Below are 21,485 nucleotides of genomic sequence, written 5' to 3' on the forward strand. Positions count from 1 at the left end.
AGACGGTCTAAAGTGTTGATTTATAAGATATGAACCTCCACTCGATCTTTATTTTTCAAATTATGCCTGAATTAGATTTATAAGGACGGTCTAAACTCTAAAGTGCACGCGCCCGTTGGGCGTAGGTGTGACAGCCACGCTTAGCTGTCACAACTGGAGAAGCTTTGCTGTGGATCTCAAATATTTGAAAAAACCAATACCTTGTAGATGATCTTCAATCTTCTCGCACTTACCTTCTCTCTCCATTTTACTCTCCAATTTGTCTGGAATATCTCTCAAATATCCAATATTCATGCTCTAAGGACAGTCTAAAGTGTTAATTTATAATATATGAACCTCCACTCAAATTTTATTTTTCAAATTATGTCTGAACCAGATTGACCATCTTCAACTCAACTCCATCTTCATATTCTTGATTAGTTTCACTTACTCTTTTATTAAAGCCATTCACAACTTCATGAAATATCTTGTCCTTGCTGTGGACCCTCCAAGATTTACAAAAGATTTTTTCTTTGTTGTCATCCTCATAGTTGTCCTCCACTTGCCATCTTTCAATAATTGAAATGTAAATCGTCTGATTCATAGCAGACAAGGACTGTACTTTTATTAAGACTTGGATTTATACTAATAATTGAGATTCCTGAATCGCCATAAGGACGATATGATGTCTCCCCAAATTATTTAATTTATGAATCTTGAATTATTGATTGATACCAATCATATATACCAATCCTTTTTGAGAAATTAAAAAGAATTCTGCTACACTTTGATCATATCAATAGGTAACTTTTCAAAATAAAAAAGATAAGACAACTTCCTTGTGCCTCAGCATGATTACCGTACCAAACCCATATTTAACTTTGTTTGAAGCATCTACTTTATGTTTAATGCCCGGCCTGTCATAATTTTGTACGAGTAAGTGTATGATTTAGTTGTTAAGTATGAAGTAGAAAAAAATGTGTTGCTTTTCCATCATATCAAAGGTGTTGAATAGTTTAACGGTATTTATTTGCATATGCTTTTTCAAGTCTATGCATTCACACCGCAACTTCTTACCAATTTGTTAGATTATTATGGGAAAGTGGGAACACCATCATATATATCTTCTTCGCTTTCTGGATTTAATTTGCTTTATCAAAAGACATTAAAGTTGGTCTTTCAATTGGGGCCCTTTCTTATGTGACACAAGTAGGTTCAGAGCAATTTACATATACACTCACAAACCAATACCAGACATCTACCTGCTGCTATAATATCCAAGAAACATGCAACAAACTTCATACCAATTTCCATTTCTTACACTATATCAGATATGATGTGTATATAAATGCCACATGAAGTAGTAGTATCCGACGAACTACTAATCATACACTAAGCAACCTCTACCGTTTTCATAGCCATCATGGAATCCACTTCCCAAACTAATCAACTCATTCTTCACTCTTCTTCCTCTTCACTTCCGCGCAAGAATTATGATGTCTTTTTGAGCTTTAGAGGTGAAGACACACGAAAATCCTTTACGGATCATCTCTTTGCGGCACTGTGCCGGGCTGGAGTTTACACTTTCAGAGATGCAGAAGAGCTCCGCAAAGGAGAGGACATCTCCACTGACCTCTTTAGTGCTATTCAAGAATCGATGGTTTCTATCATCGTGTTCTCCAAAACATATGCTTCCTCTCGCTGGTGTCTTGAGGAGGTTGTGAAGATAGTGGAATGTAAAGAAAAGGCAAAGCAGGTGGTTCTTCCAGTGTTCTATGATGTGGATCCTTCTGAGGTCCGCAATCAAACGGGTGAGTTTGGTGTTGCATTGGCTCTACATCAACAACGATTCGGGACAGAAAAAGTTAGCCAATGGAAAACAACATTAACTAAGGTTGCAAATTTTTCTGGATGGGACTTACGCAACATTGCTGACGGGTACCTCTGATTTCTCCCCTTTTAAAAAAATTACTGCATACATTTTGTTACTCTTTTCTTGTTTTCCTTGTCCTTTATTCCTCTCATTCACGTGATTCTTTGGCCAGCCAATAATTTACTCAACTAAAATTTACAGGTATGAATCAACATTTATTGACAATATTGTAGAAAATGTTCTACAAGTAGTGAACCCTACATACTTTGATGTCCCAAAATATCTAGTTGGAATTCATGCTCGTGTTAAAGAAGTACTTTCTTTATTAAAAAGTGAAGCAGATGGTGATGTTCGTATGATTGGGATTTATGGCATGGGCGGGGTAGGAAAAACAACCCTAGCAAAAGCTGTATTTAACCAAATTTATAGATCATTTGATGGTAGTTGCTTTCTTGGAGATGTTAGACAAGAATGTGTAGATAGAGGGTGTGTAGGATTACAACATTTGCAAGAGAAGCTTCTTTCTGAAACTCTCAATGGAAAGAGATTGAAAGTTGATCATGTTGATCAAGGAATTAGTTTGATCAAAAGAAGACTTGGACTGAAAAAAGTTTTCATTGTTGTTGATGATGTAGAGGATAAGAGTCAATTAGACGCATTGGTTGGAGAACGAGATTGGTTTGGTCCAGGTAGTAGAATTATCATCACAACTAGAAATGTTGATTTTTTAAATGGCCTTAGAAGAGATTGTGAGAAGTATAATGTTGAAGTCTTAAGTCTTGAGGAATCTTTGCAACTCTTTAGTTGGCATGCTTTTAAGAAGCCAAGTCCGGAGGAGGCTTTTATGGAACTATCAAACATGATAGTAAGTTATGTTAGTGGACTCCCTTTGGCACTTACCACTCTAGGCTCACATTTTTGGACAAGATCATCAATTCAAGAATGGATAGATGACTTTGAGAAGTTAAGAAGGATTCCTCATAATGATATTTTTAATATTCTTAAAATTAGTTATGATGCACTTGATGATGATACTCAAAGAATTTTCCTTGATATTGCTTGTTTTTTCACCCATGAGAAAGGATATATTATTGAGATATTGAATGGTTGTGGTTTCTATGCTCAAAGTGGAATTCGAACTTTAATTGGTAGATACTTGTTAGAAAAAAGTCTTAGTATGCATGATTTAGTTCGAGATATGGGAAGAGAAATTGTTCGCAAGGAATCTCCTATGCAGCCTGAAAAAAGAAGTAGATTATTTTTGGCTGATGAAGTTTCGGATGTTCTCACAAACAACAAGGTAAAATGCTTGTTTGTACTTGATTTGCTGTATTGTTTTGGTTTGTTTTATTAAATCACTTGCTTAGTTAATTGCATTTTTTACTTTTTGATCAATAATTCATCTGTTATTTAATTTTTACATTTTCATTATATTTGTGTAATTGTGTCAGTCATTAGGAGTGTTTTAATGCAGTGAAAATTTTCTTTTACAGGGCACAGACGCAATTGAAACAATGATCATAAAATTGTCAAACGAAGTGCCTTTGAGTTCCAAGGTATTCTCAAAAATGACTAAGTTAAGAGCACTCAAAATCTTAGACATGAATGTCAAGGGATCTTTGAAATACTTGTCCAAGGAGCTTAGATTTCTTTATTGGCATGGTTGCCTGTTGAGTCGCATATCATCCGATCTTTGCTTGGAAAAACTGGTTATCTTAAAAATACAAGAGAGCAATATTAAAGAATTTCAACCCAAATTGCAGGTTTGATGTTTATTATATAATATTTGTTTTGATGTTTATTATATAATATTTCTTTTGACGTTGTATAATTTTTAAAAATGCATTATAATTTGATTAGATTGAAATATAAAGAAAAGCTAACCACTGTTTTTTATATTTTGTTCTCTACAGAATTTTAGGTGCTTACAGAGTTTATGGTTGGAATCTTGCAAGAAACTTAAAAGAGCTCCAAACTTTGTTGGAGCACATAGTCTAAAGGAGTTATACATTGATGGTTGTTCAAAGTTGGTTAAATTGCCAAAATCAATAGGAGACTTAAAAAATCTTAATTCCTTATATTTGAAGGGCTGCAAGAATCTCAATGCCCTTCGTAGTAGCATTTGCAACTTGAAGTCTCTTAAGCTTCTTGTTCTGCAAGGGTGTTCTAAGATAAAAGAATTGCCGCAATCAATTGGAGATTTAGAAAACCTTGTTGCGTTATATTTGAGTAATTGCAAGAATCTCAATGTGCTTCCTAGTAGCATTTGCAACTTGAAGTCTCTTACACGTCTTAATTTGGAAAGTTGTTCCAAGGTAAAAGAATTGCCGCAATCAATTGGAGATTTAGAAAACCTTGTTGAGTTATGTTTGAGTAATTGCGAGGATCTCAATGGGCTTCCTGATAGCATTTGCAACTTGAAGTCTCTTAAGGATTTTGTTCTGCATGGGTGTTCCAAGATAAAAGAATTGCCTCAATCAATTGGAGATTTAGAAAATCTTATTGAGTTAAATTTGAGTAATTGCAAGGATCTCAATGCGCTTCCTAGTAGCATTTGCAACTTGAAGTCTCTTACGCATCTTGATCTGAAATGGTGTTCCAAGATAAAAGAATTGCCGCAATCAATTGGAGATTTAGAAAACCTTGTTGGGTTATATTTGAGTAATTGCGAGGATCTCAATGGGCTTCCTGATAGCATTTGCAATTTGAAGTCTCTTCATCAGTATCTTAATTTGGAAAGTTGTTCCAAGATAAAAGAATTGCCGCAATCAATTGGAGATTTAGAAAATCTTGTTGAGTTAAATTTGAGTAATTGCAAGGATCTCAATGGGCTTCCTGATAGCATTTGCAACTTGAAGTCTCTTAAGCGTCTTGATGAGAAATGGTGTTCGAAGATAAAAGAATTGCCGCAATCAATTGGAGATTTAGAAAACCTTGTTGAGTTAAATTTGAGTAATTGCGAGGATCTCAATGGGCTTCCTGATAGCATTTGCAACTTGAAGTCTCTTAAGGATTTTGTTCTGCGTGGGTGTTCCAAGATAAAAGAATTGCCCCAATCAATTGGAGATTTAGAAAATCTTGTCATGTTAAATTTGAGTAATTGCAAGGATCTCAATGCGCTTCCTAGTAGCATTTGCAACTTGAAGTCTCTTACGCATCTTATTTTGCAAAATTGTTTGAAGATAAAAGAATTGCCTATTGACTTGGGAAAATTGAAGTTGCTAAATTTCCATGATGCAAGTATGACGTCCGTGACATATGTATCCACTTCTTGTGGATCTTTGAGACATCTCAAGTGTCTGAAACTAGTGCCGCACCATTCCGCTGTTGGTGGGCATTATAATGAGAGATGTATTGGGCATTTGGAATTTCCAAACACTAATTTATTATGTTCCTATGAAATGCTAAGTGCTCCTTACCAGTACATGCAACATTTAGATCTTAAAATTGGTGATGAGAGATTATCCTTATTGACATGGTTAGATCTAAGCTATAGTGACTTTGATACCCTGCCCTTTAACCTTTCTCATCTTTCCAATCTACAAGGCCTTCATTTGGGCAACTGTCCCAACCTTTCGGTGATTAAAGACGATGATCTTCCACTTAGCCTATATAGTTTCACAGTATATAATTGTCCCTTGTTGAAAAGTATACAAGATGTATCTGGGTTATTAAGGCTAGAGGAATTGTATCTTGGCGGGTGTAGTAATTTGAATGAGGTTGTAGGCGTTGAGAATCTGGTTAATTTAAAAGATATGAACATAAGAGGGTGTAGCGCTCTGAGCAGTAAATATTGGTGTGACAACTGGTTCAAGGTTAGTACAGTTATCTCTGTCTCTGAAACTGCTTTTAATAAAATTTAATACTCCGTATAATATAAACAACGTTGCTGTTGCAGGCACTTTTTAAAAGGCCAACCCTTACTGGATGGGTTAGAATGCGTGTTTCAAAAGATATGGTTCCACAATACTGGCGGAGGAGCAAGCAAGTAGATGGAGTTGGAGTTGGAGTTGAAGGACGTGGACGTTCATGGAAGAATAAACGGATATTTATCGTTGTGATGGTTTCATGTTTGCTTGACCCTTGGATTTTATACCAACAAGAGACGAATGGAAGATATGGAATAGTGTATGGTTCTAAGGACTTGGGATGCTGTGTATATGAGCTACCCAATAAAGTGGAAGAAGGAGAGGTGTTGATAGAGTTTTGTCCAAAAGATGCTGAAGAGAACTCAAGTGTTGAGACGTGTATAGTATATGAAGAAGAGGGTGAGGTATGCTTCTTTCCTATCAACCCAAACAAGGTGCTCAAATTCCAACCCCCTACTTTTGGCTTTGTCCCTCAACGCTGGAGAAGTGTCCCGTCCATCCAAGACCGCAACATTGTCGAGGTTATTCTAACACGCCGTTAGCTCAGCTCACTCTTCACAACCTAACCTTGAGTAACTCTTTAGGCTTTGTCCCTCAACAATCTTTGCAATCCAACGCCGCTTCCAAAGCTCAGCTCAGGTAATTTATATCATGGACCAGGTCCAGGTCTACATACCATTATGAACCCTGGATCGAGGTACATAATTCATATTCGTAAATATAGAATTTCATAACACAAGGCACATACATGTTATATGTGTGGGTTATGTCCTAGTACTCTGCAAAGAATAAGATAACAAACAACTTCATATTTGCTAGCTATTTTATTTTTCTGTGTGTAAATCTATGCATCATGTATAGATGAACTTACACAGCTGAACTTTGTGTATAGAGTAATAGAGATGCTTTTGTCTTGTAGTCTTCAGTTTGCTCTGGTTAAAGGATTAAAGCCTTATAGTTAAATTATCTTATGCTTGCTTCTGAAATTTATTTGCGTCATGACTGATTAATGCCATAAATACATTTATTTGGTTCAGTGATGGAGAAATTCTTTAAAAGAAAAATCTACTTTTGAGAATTTCATAGTTCAACATAAACATTGTATTGTAATTTATAATGTATTTTGTATTTGAACCATATTGTACGTGTTTGATATTTTGTCGTGGACTTCGCCCCCACTCACAAACTTTTCTGGATCCGCCCTTGCCCCCAGATGTTGCTGCTGCAAGGCTTTAGGGTGATTGGTCGAACGAACTGAGCTAGCTTGGCAGAGAGATTCAATATGGTTTCTTAAGAGATGAGAAGAAGAGAGATGAAGGGTGTGGATGTAAATGCAGTAGGAGATGGTCTGGTTTTTGGGGTGTAATTTTCCGTGTACATTTGTGAAAATGGTGTATGTAGGATAGCTCTCATACACCGTTCAGAAAGATGGGACTCAAAGTGTGTAGCTGATACATAGGAATATGTTAGTAGTAAATTACTAGTTTGCAGGTATCTTACATTTACTACTCAATTGATTAACTGATTTTAGGGTTGTGCAGCATTTTTAATCTCTTCTATATAGTCTTGTTGGCTTGTACACATTGTTTTGTATGGTAATGTTCTGCCATTGGGTTTGCTCTTACGGCTACATTATTTGTATTTTTATAACTGCAACAATTTGATTGAGCTTCGAGGCCTTGAGAATCTCGTTGAGTTAAGAGAAATTGACGTAAGAAATTGTAGCACTCTGAGCAGTAAATCTTGGTTTGTGAACTTGTGTAAGGTTAGTGATCTCTCTCTCTCTCTGAAACTGCCTCTAATGTTTTCTTATTGCAGCTGGTAATGTTTGTCGTTTTTAATATACGCAGGCACTTTTGCAATACCCAAACTGCCATGAATGGTTTAAAATGAGTGTTTCCAAAGACAAGGTTTCAAAATATGTGTGCAGCAATAATGAAGTAGCTGGATGTTCATCGAATTACAGTTTGCCATTGTTTTTGAAGAAAAAAAGGGATATTTATTGTTGTGGAGAATTTATGTTTGTTTCGGCTGAAATTTTTGGATTACAAAATGATTGGAACAGAGTTGATATATCCAGATGATGATATGGAGGTTCGATGCACAGTATATAATCTTTTTACAGAACCCAATAAATTCGAAGAAGTAGAGGAGCTTATAGAGTTGCATTCATCGTCTGAGCAAAGATGGAAAGAGAGAAGCATTCTTCAAACATGTATAGTATATGAAGAAGAGGGTGAGATATACTTCATTCCTATGAACCCAAATGTGGTGATAAAATTCCACCCTCAATCTACTGACGATGAAATTACAGGCATGGAAAGAGAGCAGCAGAATGAAGGGAGTTGCATTCGGGATGTTGTATGCCTGCACCCTTTATTTTAATTTCTTGGTTTTTCTGACTGACACAATTAGCTCAATTGTTTTAATCTGTTCTATATATAGTCTTGTTGGCCTGTGCACATTGTTTTGTATGGTAATGTTGTGCCATCAGGTTTGCTCTATAAATTGTGTAAACACTAGAATGCTTGTACATGAATAATTTTATACTGAAAAATAGAAAACATAAAACATGTTTGCTAGCACAGTTTTTCATTTTGAAAACTGAAAATAATTTCTAGATATTTCTGAAAAACTGGAATACTCTTAAAAACTGTTTTCTAAATGAAAAACAAAATCATCTATCATCTATTTAGTTATATGTCACTATAACCACATTACTATGATTACATTCATTATCATCTTATTTTACTTATAACTATCTTCTATCTTTTCTACATATTTTACTTATTTAAACATAACTTTTTTTTAAACATTTAAACATAACTTATTTGCTTACACTTTAATTAAAGTTAAACATTATTTACATTATCAAAATTAAGAATTAAACTCTATATAATGTTTTAGATTTTGATTTAACTCAATAGATTATTAGTTCGAATATTTTTAATTATGTTACATCGTAATACAAGTTCGGTCCAGATATCGGATGAAATCTCACATATATTAGAATTCAAAGTAAAAGTTATATATTCATATACATGTCATTCAAATGAATAAATCCAAAAAATATTTTAAATATTAGCTCAAAAAATATTAATATTATCTAAACTAAATTTTAGGTGAAAACTGAAAAATTAGAAAACATAGAACAGTTTTCTCTGTTAGTAAACAAGTTTTCTAAACAGAAAATAGAGAATAGAAAACAAGAGAACAGTTTTCTGTTAGTAAACGGACCCTTATGTTTTATTAGTGAATTTTTATACTTTTTAGTTTAATTTAAAAAAAAAAAAAATCAGGCGTCTAGGCGCCCCCTAGGCACCTAACATTTTTGCAACATTGGTCTGCAGTAATAGAGTTATAGAGATGCTTCTGTCTGTAGTCTTCAGTCTGCTTTGGTTAAAGGATTAAAGCCTTATAGTTAAATTATCTCATGCTTGCTTCTGAAATTTATTTGTGTCATCACTAATTAATGCTATAAATACATTTATTTGGTTAAGTTATGGAGAAATTCTTTAGATTTTGGATCAAATAAAAAAGTTTCTTTTGGTAAAAAATGTTCACAAAATCCAATCGAAGATGCATTCCAAAATCAAAAGGCAAGATTCAATATTAATTAAAAAAAAAAAAAACGTACGGGTGATATATTTGCAATTTTGAATAAGTAGGTCAGATTTTCTTTTGTATTTGAGTGCACATTTTTTTTTTTTTGAGTACACATTTTTTTCCTTCTTCAAATGTATATTTCTCTTTTCGAGTGCATCTATTTTGTTCAGTACTTAGTTTTTCTTTTGAGTGCACATCTTTGTGCCTTTGAGTGCAAGCATTTGGCCTTCAAGTGCACGTTTTGTAGCCTTCAAGTGCATGTTTTTCTTTCTAAGAGTGCACAATTAATTAATTTTTTTTTTCTAATTTTCCCTTTTAGTAATTTTTTTTTTTTGAATTGCCTTTCTAGTGATCCTCCCTATGCTTTCAAGTGCTCAATTTTATGCCTACAAGTGCATATGTGTCTATATTAGTATTGTGTTGAAAAAAATACTTAGCATTCCATTGAATCATTTTTTCCTCTTAATGTATGTTTTAAGCCTTCAAGTGCACGATTTTTCTTTCTAAGAATGCACAATTAATTTCTTTTGAATTTTCCCTTTTAGTGTCCTTTTTAAAAAAAATTATTATCACCATTGCCTTCTAGTGATCCTCTTTATGCCTTCAAGTGCTCAATTTAATTCTAAAAGTGTATGTGTATCTTACTATTGTGCAAAAAAAAAAAAAAAAAAAAAAAAAAAAAAAAAAAAAAAAAAAAAAACTTAGAATTCAAGTAAGCCTTTTTTTTTTTTTTTTCCTTTAGTGTAGATTTTTTGTCTTTAAGTGCACATTTTAATGCATTCAAGTGCATGTTTATTTGTCTTTAAATGCACAATTCTTGATAATATTTGTTATATCTTGTACATTCTTTTCAATAACAAATAACTAAATAATAAATTATGCTCTTCTTCCTTATCTTTACCTACCAGTGTTTCGGTCATGGAATGAAATCCACTTCTAAAACTAATCCAACAACAAGGATTTGGTATATGAGTTGGTGATGTACTTATTACTTCCTCAAATTATTTCGCTACACGTAACAAGTTTTACCCTATAAAAGTCCATATATCACTTTCCATGAAAATAATACAAGAAACTCACCTTATCAATAATGTTGACTATTCTAAATGAAATGCGTGGGGGTGACTATATCTTCATAATTATCTCCTACTCCTAAAACGAAAGCAACATCTATAGAAATAATTTCCATTATATTCCCTTTCCAAATTACAATTGCTTCTTTTTGTCAAACCAAAAGGGGCCACTCTAACACCCACAGAAGTCTGCTAAAAAATTCATACCAATTAGATTATATTTGTTTTATTTAGTGCTCTGATCTGCCCTACATCTTTATTAAAGATGGATGCAAGATATTGAATAATTATTAAGATATTGAATGGTTATGGTTGAGGAGTTTCTTTCCTCAAGGAGGTAGTTGATATTTCACTTAATAATAGACAAAATGAAATGGATGGGGCCACTGGCCACTCACACAAATGGAGCCCTGCTCACTTGTCCAGCTCCAATTTTATTTGGCGTCTACAGTTCTACCGTTTAATTAACATCGCTAATCAAGGGAGGAACTTAATTGCCTCTAAATTTCCATGGATGCTTCTTTCATTTTTCCTGACAATTCACAATTGCTTTCTTTTGTCAACCCAAATGTGGTCACAATAGGGACAATTCCAATCAAGTTAATTAAACTATTGACTTGTAAGTTGTAATCGTACGTAAGGTTACAAATTCAATTTGGCCTGGGAGCGGCCTATTAGCATATTGACACTCTAGAGATAACGAACTCCAACCTATGCTAGTTTACCTTATTGTGACCATTTGCTAGCTAGGATCACAAGACACGATTGATCTGTATACTTCTTAGAATAGTGACTGCGAATTTCTCTCGTAACTTAACAACAACAAAAGCACTCTAACATTGGCAAAAGTGTAGTAACTTAAGAATAAAATTAACTTCGTTGAAAATAATGACAGTTGGACTTTTTATCACCGAATTATAAGATGAACAAATCGGGGCCATTTGTCAAGGGCAAATAATGGTAATGCCAATAATATAAGCTCTAAGTTTACTATTACTCTAGAGAGTAATATTCTTTGATTTATACTAACTTTTAAACAAAGGGTAAGTTTATAGACGGTAAGATGTGGCTTTTAATTAGTTTGAAGGTTAGACCTTCCTTATGTACTAGTAGGTGTATGCTTTAATTGTTAAGTAGAAAAATAAAAGTGTTGCCTTTCCATCATATCAAAGGTGTTGAATAGTTCAATGGTATTTACATATGCTTTTTCAAGTCTATACATTCACACCGCAACTTCATACCAATTTCCAATATTTCTTACACTAGATCGATATGATGTGTCATGTGTATATAAATCCCACATGAAGTAGTAAGTATCAGACGCACTACTAACCATACACAAAGCAACCTCTACTTCCTTGTTTTTACCATAACCATCATGGAATCCACTTCCCAAATTAATCAACTGATCCTTCCCGCCTCTTCTTCCTCTTCACTTCCGCGCAAGAACTACGATGTCTTTTTGAGCTTTAGAGGTGAAGACACACGAAAATCCTTTACGGATCATCTCTTTGCGGCACTGTGCAGGGTTGGAGTTCACACTTTCAGAGATGCAGAAGAGCTCCGCAAAGGAGAGGACATCTCCACTGACCTCTTTAGTGCTATTCAAGAATCGATGGTTTCTATCATCGTGTTCTCCAAAACTTATGCTTCCTCTCGCTGGTGTCTTGAGGAGGTTGTGAAGATAGTGGAATGTAAAGAAAAAGCAAATCAGGTGGTTCTTCCAGTGTTCTATGATGTGGATCCTTCTGAGGTCCGCAATCAAACGGGTGAGTTTGGTGTTGCATTGGCTCTACATCAACAACGATTCGGGACAGAAAAAGTTAGCCAATGGAAAACAACATTAACTAAGGTTGCAAATTTTTCTGGATGGGACTTACAAAACGTTGCTGACGGGTACCTCTGGTTTCTCCCCTTTAAATTAAAAGAAAAAATTACTGCATACTTTTTGTTACTCTTTTCTTGTTTTCCTTGTCCTTTATTCCTCTCATTCACATGATTCTTTGGCCAGCCAATAATTTATTCAACTATAATTTACAGGTATGAATCAAAATTTATTGACAATATTGTAGACAAGGTTCTGCAAGTAGTGAACCATACATACTTTGATGTTGCAAAATATCCAGTTGGAATTCATGCTCCTGTTAGAGAAGTACTTTCTTTATTAAGAAGTGAAGCAGATGGTGATGTTCGTATGATTGGGATTTATGGCATGGGCGGGGTAGGAAAAACAACCTTAGCAAAAGCTGTATTTAACCAAATTTATAGATCATTTGATGGTAGTTGCTTTCTTGGAGATGTTAGGCAAGAATGTGTGGATAGAGGGCGTTTAGGATTAAAACGTTTACAGGAGAAGCTTCTTTGTAAAACTCTCAATGGAAAGAGATTGAAAGTTCATCATGTTGATCAAGGAATTAGTTTAATCAAAGGAAGACTTGGACTGAAAAGGGTTCTTATTGTTGTTGATGATGTAGAGGATAAGAGCCAATTAGATGCATTGGTTGGAGAACGAGATTGGTTTGGTCCAGGTAGTATAATTATCATCACAACCAGAAATGTTGATTTGTTAAATGGCCTTAGAAGAGACTGTGAGAAGTATAATGCTAAAGTCTTAAGCCGGAAGGAATCTTTGCAACTCTTTAGTTGGCATGCTTTTAAGAACCCAAATCCTTTGGTGGCTTTTATAAAACTATCAAACATGATTGTAAGTTATGTTGGTGGACTTCCTTTGGCACTTACCACCCTAGGTTCACATTTTGGAGCAAGATCTTCAATTCAAGAATGGATAGATGACTTTGAGAAGTTAAAAAGGATTCCTCATGGACCTCATAGAAATATTATGGAGACTCTCAAAATTAGTTATGATGCACTTGATGATGATACTCAAAGAATCTTTCTTGACATTGCTTGCTTTTTTACGTGTGGAGGTTTCTGGAAGGAAGATATTGTTAAGATAATGAATGGTTGTGGTTTCTATGCTCAAAGTGGAATTAGAACTTTAATTGATAGATGCCTGTTAGAAGAAAGTCTTAGTATGCATGTTTTAGTTCGAGATATGGGAAGAGAAATTGTCCGCAAAGAATCTCCTATGCACTCTGAAAAAAGAAGTAGATTATTTTTGAATGATGAAATTTCGGATGTTCTCACCAACAACAAGGTAAAATGCTTGTTTGTACTTGATTTACTTTATTGTTTTGTTTTTGTTTTTGTTTTTGGTTTTTTTAATTACATCACTTGCTTAGTTAATTGCATATACTTTTTCAATAATTCATTTGTTATTTACCTTTGATATTTTCATTATATTTGTGCCAGTTAGGAATGTTTTAATACTATGAAAATTTTCTTTTCAGGGCACCGAGGCAATTGAAACTATGATCATAGAATTGTCAAAGGAAGTGCCTTTGAGTACAAAGGTATTCTCAAAAATGACCAAGTTAAGACTACTCGAAATCTTATACTTGGATGTTAAGGGATCTTTAAAATACTTGCCCAACGAGCTTAGATATCTTTATTGGCGTGATTTCCCGTTGAGTCACATATCATCCGATTTTTGCTTGGAAAAACTTGTCATCTTAGAAATAAAAGGGAGCAATATTGAAGAATTTCAACCCAAATTGCAGGTTTGATGTTTATTAAATAATATTTCTTTTTACATTGTATAATTTTTAAAAGAGCATTATAATTTAGTTAGACTGAAATACAAAAAAAAAAAAAAAAAAAAAAAAAAAAAACTAATCACTGTTTTTTTATATTTTGATTTCTACAGCATTTTAGATGCTTGCAGATTTTAAGGTTGATATTTTGCAACAAACTTGAAAGAGCTCCAAACTTTGTTGGGGCACATAGTCTAAAGGAGTTATCCCTTTATGGTTGTTCAAAGTTGGTTAAATTGCCGCAATCAGTAGGGGACTTAAAAAATCTTATTTCCTTAAATTTGAGGGATTGTAGAAATCTCAATGTGCTTCCTGATAGCATTTGTCATTTGAAGTCTCTTACGTGTCTTGATTTGAAAAGTTGTTCTAAGATAAAAGAATTGCCGCAATCAATTGGAGATTTAGAAAATCTTGTCAAGTTAGTTTTGAGTAAATGCAAGAATCTCAATGTGCTTCCGGATAGTGTTTGCAACTTGAAGTCTCTTACGCATCTTAATTTGAAAAGTTGTTCTAACATAAAAGAATTGCCGCAATCAATTGGAGATTTAGAAAATGTTGTCAACTTAGATTTGATAAATTGCTATAATCTCAATGTGCTTCCTGATAGCGTTTGCAACTTGAAGTCTCTTACGTGGTTGAATTTGAAAAGTTGTTCCAAGATAAAAGAATTGCCGCAATCAATTGGAGATTTAGAAAACCTTGTTTGGTTAGATTTGAGTAATTGCAAGGATCTCAATGTGCTTCCTAGTAGCATTTGCAACTTGAAGTCTCTTAAGCATCTTGTTCTGAAATGGTGTTCCAAGATAAAAGAATTGCCGCAATCAATTGGAGATTTAAAAAATCTTATTAATTTAGATTTGATGGATTGCAAGAATCTCAATGTGCTTCCTAGTAGCATTTGCAACTTGAAGTCTCTTGAAGGTCTCATTTTGCAAAGTTGCTCCAAGATAAAAGAGTTGCCTATTGAGTTGGGTAAATTGGAGGGGTTAAATTTCCTTGATGCAAGTGGGACGTCCGTGACACATGTACCCACTTCTTGTGGATCTTTGAGACATCTCAAGTGTCTGATACTAGGGCCGCAACACTTTCCTAGGTATTATTATGGTAGTAAGGAAGGTATTGGGCATTCAAACAGTACTAATTTATTATGTTCATTGGTTACTCTACATACTCCTTACCAGTATGTGCAACATTTATTAGATCTTCAAAAAGGTGATGGGGGTTTATCCTTATTGAGAGAGTTAGATCTAAGGTATAGTGACTTTGATACCATGCCCTCTAACTTTTCTCATCTTTTCAATCTAGAACGCCTTTGTTTGGACAACTGTCCCAACCTTTCGGTGATTAAAGGCGATCTTCCACTTAGCCTACATGAATTCTCAGTACAGAATTGTCCCTTGTTGAAAAGTATACAGGATCTATCTGGGTTATTAAGGCTAGAGAGATTGTATCTTGGCAAGTGTAGTAATTTGAATGAGGTTGTAGGTGTTGAGAATCTGGTTAATTTAGAAAGAATGGACATAAGAGGGTGTAGCGCTTTGAGCAGTAAATATTGGTGTGAGAACTTGTTCAAGGTTAGTACACTCATCTCCATCTGTGTCTCTGTCTCTGGAACTGCTTTTAATTTTAATTTAATGCTGCGGGCTTTGTCATTTATAGTGAATAGTACAGTAGATGGTAGTGCATGCAATGCTTAATTAATTTTCAAGCATTATATTATATTGATTTGTTAATATAATATAATATAAACGCCGCTGCTGCTGCTGCAGGGACTTTTTAAAAGGCCAACCCCCCTTGGACAACATTTGGTTAGAATGAGTGTTTCAAAAGAGATGCAGGTTCCACAATACTTGCGGAGGAGCAAGGAAGTGGAAGTAGTTGGAGTTGGGGAATGTTCATTATCTGCAAATTACACCACTACTACTACTACTACTCATCTCCCATTGTTTTTGAAGAATAAACGGAGATTTATCATTGCCATGGTTTCATGTTCGCTTCACTCTTGGTCGTTATATGTATCCAACCCAGGAAGAGGAACAGAATATTTTGGTGGTAATAAGGAGTTGGGTTGCGGAGTATATGAACAACCCAATGAAGTGGAAGAAGTAGAGGTGCTTATAGAGTTTTATTTGTTTACGCTAAAAGAAGTTGAAGATAATTTGAGTATTGAGACGTGTATAGTATATGAAGATGAGGGTGAATTTTACTTTTTTCCTATCAACCCAAAAAAGGTGTTTAAATTTATCCCTCATAATATTTATCCTCCCTTGGAAAAAAACTACAAAAATGTCAAGGTTACTCTAAGTGGCAATTAGTTCGATCTTCACAACCTTGAGACACTCGGATCTTTAGACTTCGTCCGTCAACAATCCAATGTCACCTCCAAAGATCAGCTCATGGCCGGTCAACTTCACTCTGGACCAATTCCGGAGTGATACGGCCTGGACGAAGAATTCTGATTCTACGGTTGAGAAATTTCAACCTAATTTGCAGGTTTGACATTACATCTTTTTAACAAAAGGCATCGCAATTTAATTAAACTAAAAGATAAAAAAAGGAAAAGCTGACATCTGGTTTTTATATTTTGATTTAAACAGGATTTTGGATGCTTGGAGGTCTTAGAGCTTGTTGGTTGCAAGAAGCTTAAAAGAGCCCCAAACTTTAGTGGACCATGTAGTCTGAAGACACTGTCCCTCTATGGTTGTTTAAATTTGGTTGAATAGCCACAATCAATTAGAGACACTGTCCATACGTTATTGTTCATTGCTGGAAAATGTACAAGATCAATCTGGCTTATTAAGGCTACATGAATTTTATCTTTATGAGTACAGTAATTTGATTGAGCTTCGAGGTGTGGAGAGTCTGGTTAATTTAGAGCGCATTGACCTACATGGTTGCTATCACTCTGAGCAGTAAATCTTGGTGAGTGAAGTTGTTCAAGGTTAGTCATCTCTCTCTCTCTCTCAAACTGTCTCAAATAATACTTTTTCATAGCATGTATGTGGTATTTGTGAATTCAGCTTTTGTACGTTTATTATCTTAGCAATGCTTCGATGAACATATTGGATTTGCAGTTAATTTGGCTGTTTCACTTGCCTTAGAGTCGGGTTGCTGGATGCTGATATCTATGGGCCTTTAATTCGTATGATGATGAGACTCCATGGAAAGGCTGAAGTGAGTCAAGGTGAGGCTTTAAAAGCTCCCTCCCCCCTTCTTTTTTCTTATTACTTCTCTTTTGTGCAATCAAATTCATTATACGACTTAGTTATATGAGGTTAACGAACACTTAGTTCAAGATGAACGTACAATTGAACAGTAAATTTGTATTTACAATCAGATATGTTCTAGGAAATTTAATTAAATCTACATTTAAGGCACTTTGAAACACTGGTGAGAATGTGAGATAGTAAGAGAGAGAGAGAGAGTAAGAATTCTTGCTGGTAGTAAGGTCATAATAATCAATATTTCAACTAATGGAGTACAAAATTCAACTACTTCGTTTATAGTTATGTGTTTCCCTTGCTATTTGTTATATGAGCTTTCTACTTCTGGTGAATTGTTGTCATAGTTTGACTATTGTGCTTCAATTCTTTGATTCTCATGTTTTCACCCCGAGATAGTGATTTGTTAGAGTAAAGAAGCACAATAGCTCTTAGTTCACCCGCAGATAGTTATTTATTTTTTACTTATTCTCTTTGTTTACCAAATAGCTCTTAGTTTACCTTCTTTTTAGTAATCGTTACTAGCTTTGAAGTCAAGAATGCTCTCTCTGAAGCCGAAGAGAGTACACATCTATAAAATACTTTTAATTCCTTTCTCACGTTTATTTCTTTTTCTTCAATGCATTTTGATTAATAATTGGCCTTTTAGGCCATATTAACTTTGTTTTAGGCTATATATAAGAACATGGGGAGCGGAAAACAAAAATGACTTCCTTTCACTATCATATAAAAGGCATGCTGAATATTTTGTTATAACCTTTTAGTTTGATGCATTGCTTCATTAAGCCATATTTTGAACTCTTCAGAAAGGAGTGGCAGCTGGTGAAGAGGTGATGGTTGGTGTGAGAGTTTCCATTGCAGCAAAGTCGGCGCAATGAGATTCTCTACATGTTATGACTATATATCATTTTAAATATGGAGTGAATTGTATTCTGAAGATAATAGTAATGTGATTAAAGTAATTGTATAAAATTTGTGTAATTATAATGATATTCTCAGTGAACTTTGTGTTAACTAATCAACTAAATAGAATAACACTCCAAACATCAATCTGAATTTATTTTCAGTCTTATAGACAGTCTTTAATTTTTAATTACTTTTTGTAGGTATGATCGTTGGTGAGAGGCTGGTCTGATCAACCACAAAGGTATAAACTGTTGGTACCGTTGGTAGAAAACAAATAATAATCAAATAAAAAATTGACTATTATTTTCTGGAAAGAGGGGAAGAAAAAATGAAGAAATTGGCTAGTGTTTGGTGTTGGGTTTTTGCAAGAGTCGAGTGAGCACTCTCTCCTTAAAACCTTATTTGCCACCTCCCAAAGATGCTAGGAGGGTTGTGGCCTAGGCTTCCCAGGATAAAACTTGCTAATGATTCAATGTTTGAGCACTCAAACAAGGAATCCGGCGAGCAAGACAATGGCTATGAACACAGTAGGCCAAGAAAGAGTAGAAGCAGAGAGGTTTTGAGGTTGGAAAACAAAAGTTTCGTGCAGTGTTCTTGCTGTTCTCACAGTGTGGATTATGGCAATGAAAAATGACATGTTAGCGTACCGAAGTTTGGCGCCCGCAAGGCCAGCCAATTTTTGTGCCCCCAGGTGCCGGCGCACACGAGCTCGGGCTTGAATCAAGCCTTTTTCAAGCTCTGCTAGTTGGGGGGAAAATCTTCATACCAAAGCAATGTGGGACAAAAAGCTCACTTTTTCCCTTCATTTTCCAACTCAAATGGGTCTACTTTGAGAATCAATATCTCATTCACCCATTATCCGTTTTGAGCGTACAATATATCGATCTCTTCGTCTCACTACGAAGAATCGGAATCCACTTTAACCCGACCCAAATCGAAAATGGACCACACTGATAATTGTACCACAAAATAGCCACTTAACATGCCATTTTATGCCATTTTAAGCTATTTTTTCCAACATAAACCAATTCTGAGCAAGTGCATTGTGCAGGGAGATCTTGAAATTGGAAGTGTTAGAGAAGTTAACTTTAGGTCAGGACTTCCGGCAAGTCGACAACCACAAGCAAGGAGAGAATTAGAGCTCCTAGGTGATAATGAACATATCTTCAGCCACTGTTACAACAGCAATCGGAGGTTTCTCGCTGCTTCGTCGACGCGGCTTTCTCGCCGGACACGGGTTCGGCGTGCTTCGGTGCCATACATCTCTCAGCCGATGGGGAGTTTCTCGCTGGTGTGAATGGGCCACTTCCATATGCGGCGAATGTGCTAACGGTCGAAGTTTTAGCATGTAAGGATGCGCTTTCTTGGTTAAGAAATCGTGCAGTCGACTCGGTAGCCATTCACACTAATTGCTCGGCTCTACATCGTCTCATTAAGAGTTTGGGGGAAACACCAAGATCATATGTTGGAGTGGTGATTAATGATTGCAAGGCTACAATGGTCTCGTTAATTAGTTTACTGTTCTTGTGACACACAATTAGCAATTAGGTAGGGGCACTCTATAGGCAAATCAAACTCCACCTTTCTCAGGCTAAGTTGGTTTGGCTATTAACTTGTGTCCTGCTGGTTATTAGCTATCAGTTAATACATTCATATATCAATTATGAGTTATAAGGTAATTGCCAAACACCTAATTTCTTTTCTTATTTCTGATCTTCACTCTTTCTCCGAATTCAAGCTGCATGCCTGCATGCCATTTGGTCTCCATTTTCCAACTTTTGCTATGCTACAAATTAAGTTAAAGATTGAGATCGAAGAAAAACAATCCACTTTTTGTAGTCTTCCATGCAACTTCATACCAATTTCCAATCAATTTCTTAGATTATGGCCTGGCCTACATGCATCTTCTAATTTTCTGCTTAATTTCTAGGAATGACCGAGCTTGGTTTTTCCTTCAATTTTGTGATTAGTGTCTAAGGGGCGGTGCAAAAGGTTGGAAATTAAAGTTATACACAAGATTAATAAACAGCCGGTGTGTGTCTCAACAGCATTCAATATCTGCTTGTCAAACACAAACGCAAGACCATCAAAGTCAATTAGAAGCATTAATTGGAGATCGAGATTGGTTTGGCAGTATAATTCTTCCAAAAAAAGCTGAACCCCAATCCTAAGGGCTCCCCACACCCCGGCCCGACAGAGCATTTGGGAGGATGTAAATCATGGTGACTCAACTGAACATGAACCACAGAGGCTAGACCGGTGCTCACTGCGCACAAGGAGCCCCCTCACTTTGAGAGGTTGCTCCCACACTGCCGCTGGTGAGACTCGATCATTATTATTATTACAACTAGGAATGTCAATTTATTGAATGGTCCTAACAAAAATTGTGATGAGAAATACTCCGTATAATGATGCACTGCTAAACTCCAAAAAATCATTAGAGCTCTTTAGTTGGTATGCGTTTAAAAATCCAAATTCTTTAGAGGCTTTTGAAAACTATCAAACATGATAATATTTTATGCGAGGAACTTCCGTTGGCCCTTACCATTTTAGGTTCACATTTTGGAACAAAATCATCAATCCAACATTGGAAGATAATTCTTGATATTGCTTTTTTTCTTTTTTTAAGGATTTTTGGCATAAAAGAGATTGTTAAGATATTGAATGGCTGTGGTTGGCTACTTGTTTTCTAATTTTCTACAGTGTAAGCTTGTACCTAGGACAAGATGAAATGGAGCCCTGCTCACTTGTCCTATTCGATCTAATTTTCTTTGCCGTCGCCAATAAAGGGAGGAACTTGCCTCTAATTTTCCATGGATGCTTCTTTCATTTTTCCTGCCAATTTACAATTGCTTTCTTTTTTCAACCCAAATGTTATCACAGGAGAAGCAACCCCAATCAAGTTGGTGATTTTTTTTGTATTTTGTGTTATATGTCTTGTATTGTGATTTTTTTTGTATTTTGTGTTATGAAATTATGTACTTTACGAGTATAAATTTTGTACGTCGTTTTAAATCAAGGACCATAATACTATGTGGGCCCTCGTCCATGATATAAACGGTCAATTTTTCATGTTTTAAAAGTAGAGAAAAAAATGACAGAATTACAGTTCTTCCAACCAAAGTCCCAGTAAATAGTGGGTATCCCCCTTCTAGTTTCATGACTTGCATCTAAAAAACAAAAAGTCCCAGTAAATAATAGTAACCATAAAATAATAAATTATGCTCTCCTTCCTTGTCTTTACCTGCAAGGGCAAATTATGTCCTAGAAACGTGTTCACCGTGAATGGTGAACACAAGACCAAA

The 21,485-nt window shown here is 35.2% G+C and overlaps 3 protein-coding genes across 6 annotated transcripts; all 3 read left to right on the top strand.

Moving 5' to 3' along the window:
* The first annotated feature begins 1,123 nt into the window (after positions 1-1,123).
* Positions 1,124-15,750, top strand: LOC109147852 (TMV resistance protein N-like). Its single transcript, XM_019295510.1, has 7 exons — positions 1,124-1,345; positions 11,032-11,036; positions 11,715-12,296; positions 12,441-13,557; positions 13,751-14,020; positions 14,167-14,301; positions 14,734-15,750. Exons 1-7 carry the CDS (start codon positions 1,328-1,330, stop codon positions 15,748-15,750), a joined length of 3,144 nt encoding a protein of 1,047 aa, XP_019151055.1. The 5' UTR covers positions 1,124-1,327.
* Positions 1,344-7,300, top strand: LOC109147781 (disease resistance protein TAO1-like). Of its 3 annotated transcripts, none has more exons than XR_002048708.1 (7): positions 1,344-1,917; positions 2,054-3,152; positions 3,346-3,615; positions 3,766-4,524; positions 4,816-5,667; positions 5,751-6,360; positions 6,935-7,300. XR_002048708.1 is itself a non-coding variant. In XM_019295440.1 (6 exons), exons 1-6 carry the CDS (start codon positions 1,403-1,405, stop codon positions 6,261-6,263), a joined length of 4,008 nt encoding a protein of 1,335 aa, XP_019150985.1. In that variant the 5' UTR covers positions 1,344-1,402; the 3' UTR covers positions 6,264-6,466. The 3 variants fall into 3 exon arrangements, 1 of the variants encoding a protein (XP_019150985.1); XR_002048709.1 differs by having other exon boundaries at positions 3,766-4,167; positions 5,035-5,667; positions 6,935-7,269; XM_019295440.1 differs by lacking the exon at positions 6,935-7,300 and having other exon boundaries at positions 5,751-6,466.
* A 358-nt stretch (positions 15,751-16,108) lies between the features above and the next one.
* LOC109147791 (putative adenylate cyclase regulatory protein) lies at positions 16,109-18,158 on the top strand. 2 transcript variants are annotated; one of them, XR_002048710.1, is made up of 4 exons: positions 16,109-16,546; positions 16,651-16,994; positions 17,155-17,237; positions 18,081-18,158. XR_002048710.1 is itself a non-coding variant. In XM_019295451.1 (3 exons), exons 1-3 carry the CDS (start codon positions 16,427-16,429, stop codon positions 16,967-16,969), a joined length of 384 nt encoding a protein of 127 aa, XP_019150996.1. In that variant the 5' UTR covers positions 16,109-16,426; the 3' UTR covers positions 16,970-17,144. The 2 variants fall into 2 exon arrangements, 1 of the variants encoding a protein (XP_019150996.1); XM_019295451.1 differs by lacking the exons at positions 17,155-17,237; positions 18,081-18,158 and having other exon boundaries at positions 16,651-16,754; positions 16,810-17,144.
* The last annotated feature ends 3,327 nt before the right edge of the window (positions 18,159-21,485 follow it).

The sequence above is a fragment of the Ipomoea nil genome, unplaced genomic scaffold, assembly GCF_001879475.1.
Source record: "Ipomoea nil cultivar Tokyo-kokei standard unplaced genomic scaffold, Asagao_1.1 scaffold2036, whole genome shotgun sequence".
Taxonomy (NCBI): Eukaryota; Viridiplantae; Streptophyta; class Magnoliopsida; order Solanales; family Convolvulaceae; genus Ipomoea; species Ipomoea nil.

What these genes read in the sequence shown, in the direction of transcription:
- LOC109147852 (XM_019295510.1), top strand. An exon ending in TTACAAAACGTTGCTGACGG is followed by an intron (nt 12,297 to 12,440) that starts GTACCTCTGGTT and finishes TATAATTTACAG; the next exon opens with GTATGAATCAAAATTTATTG. An exon ending in TGGTTAAATTGCCGCAATCA is followed by an intron (nt 14,302 to 14,733) that starts GTAGGGGACTTA and finishes TTGCCGCAATCA; the next exon opens with ATTGGAGATTTAGAAAACCT.
- LOC109147781 (XM_019295440.1), top strand. Translation starts at nt 1,403, where the DNA reads ATGGAATCCACTTCCCAAACTAATCAACTCATTCTTCACTCTTCTTCC. An exon ending in TTACGCAACATTGCTGACGG is followed by an intron (nt 1,918 to 2,053) that starts GTACCTCTGATT and finishes TAAAATTTACAG; the next exon opens with GTATGAATCAACATTTATTG. An exon ending in ATGTTCTCACAAACAACAAG is followed by an intron (nt 3,153 to 3,345) that starts GTAAAATGCTTG and finishes TTTCTTTTACAG; the next exon opens with GGCACAGACGCAATTGAAAC.
- LOC109147791 (XM_019295451.1), top strand. Translation starts at nt 16,427, where the DNA reads ATGTCACCTCCAAAGATCAGCTCATGGCCGGTCAACTTCACTCTGGAC. An exon ending in AATTTCAACCTAATTTGCAG is followed by an intron (nt 16,547 to 16,650) that starts GTTTGACATTAC and finishes TGATTTAAACAG; the next exon opens with GATTTTGGATGCTTGGAGGT. An exon ending in AAGACACTGTCCCTCTATGG is followed by an intron (nt 16,755 to 16,809) that starts TTGTTTAAATTT and finishes GTCCATACGTTA; the next exon opens with TTGTTCATTGCTGGAAAATG.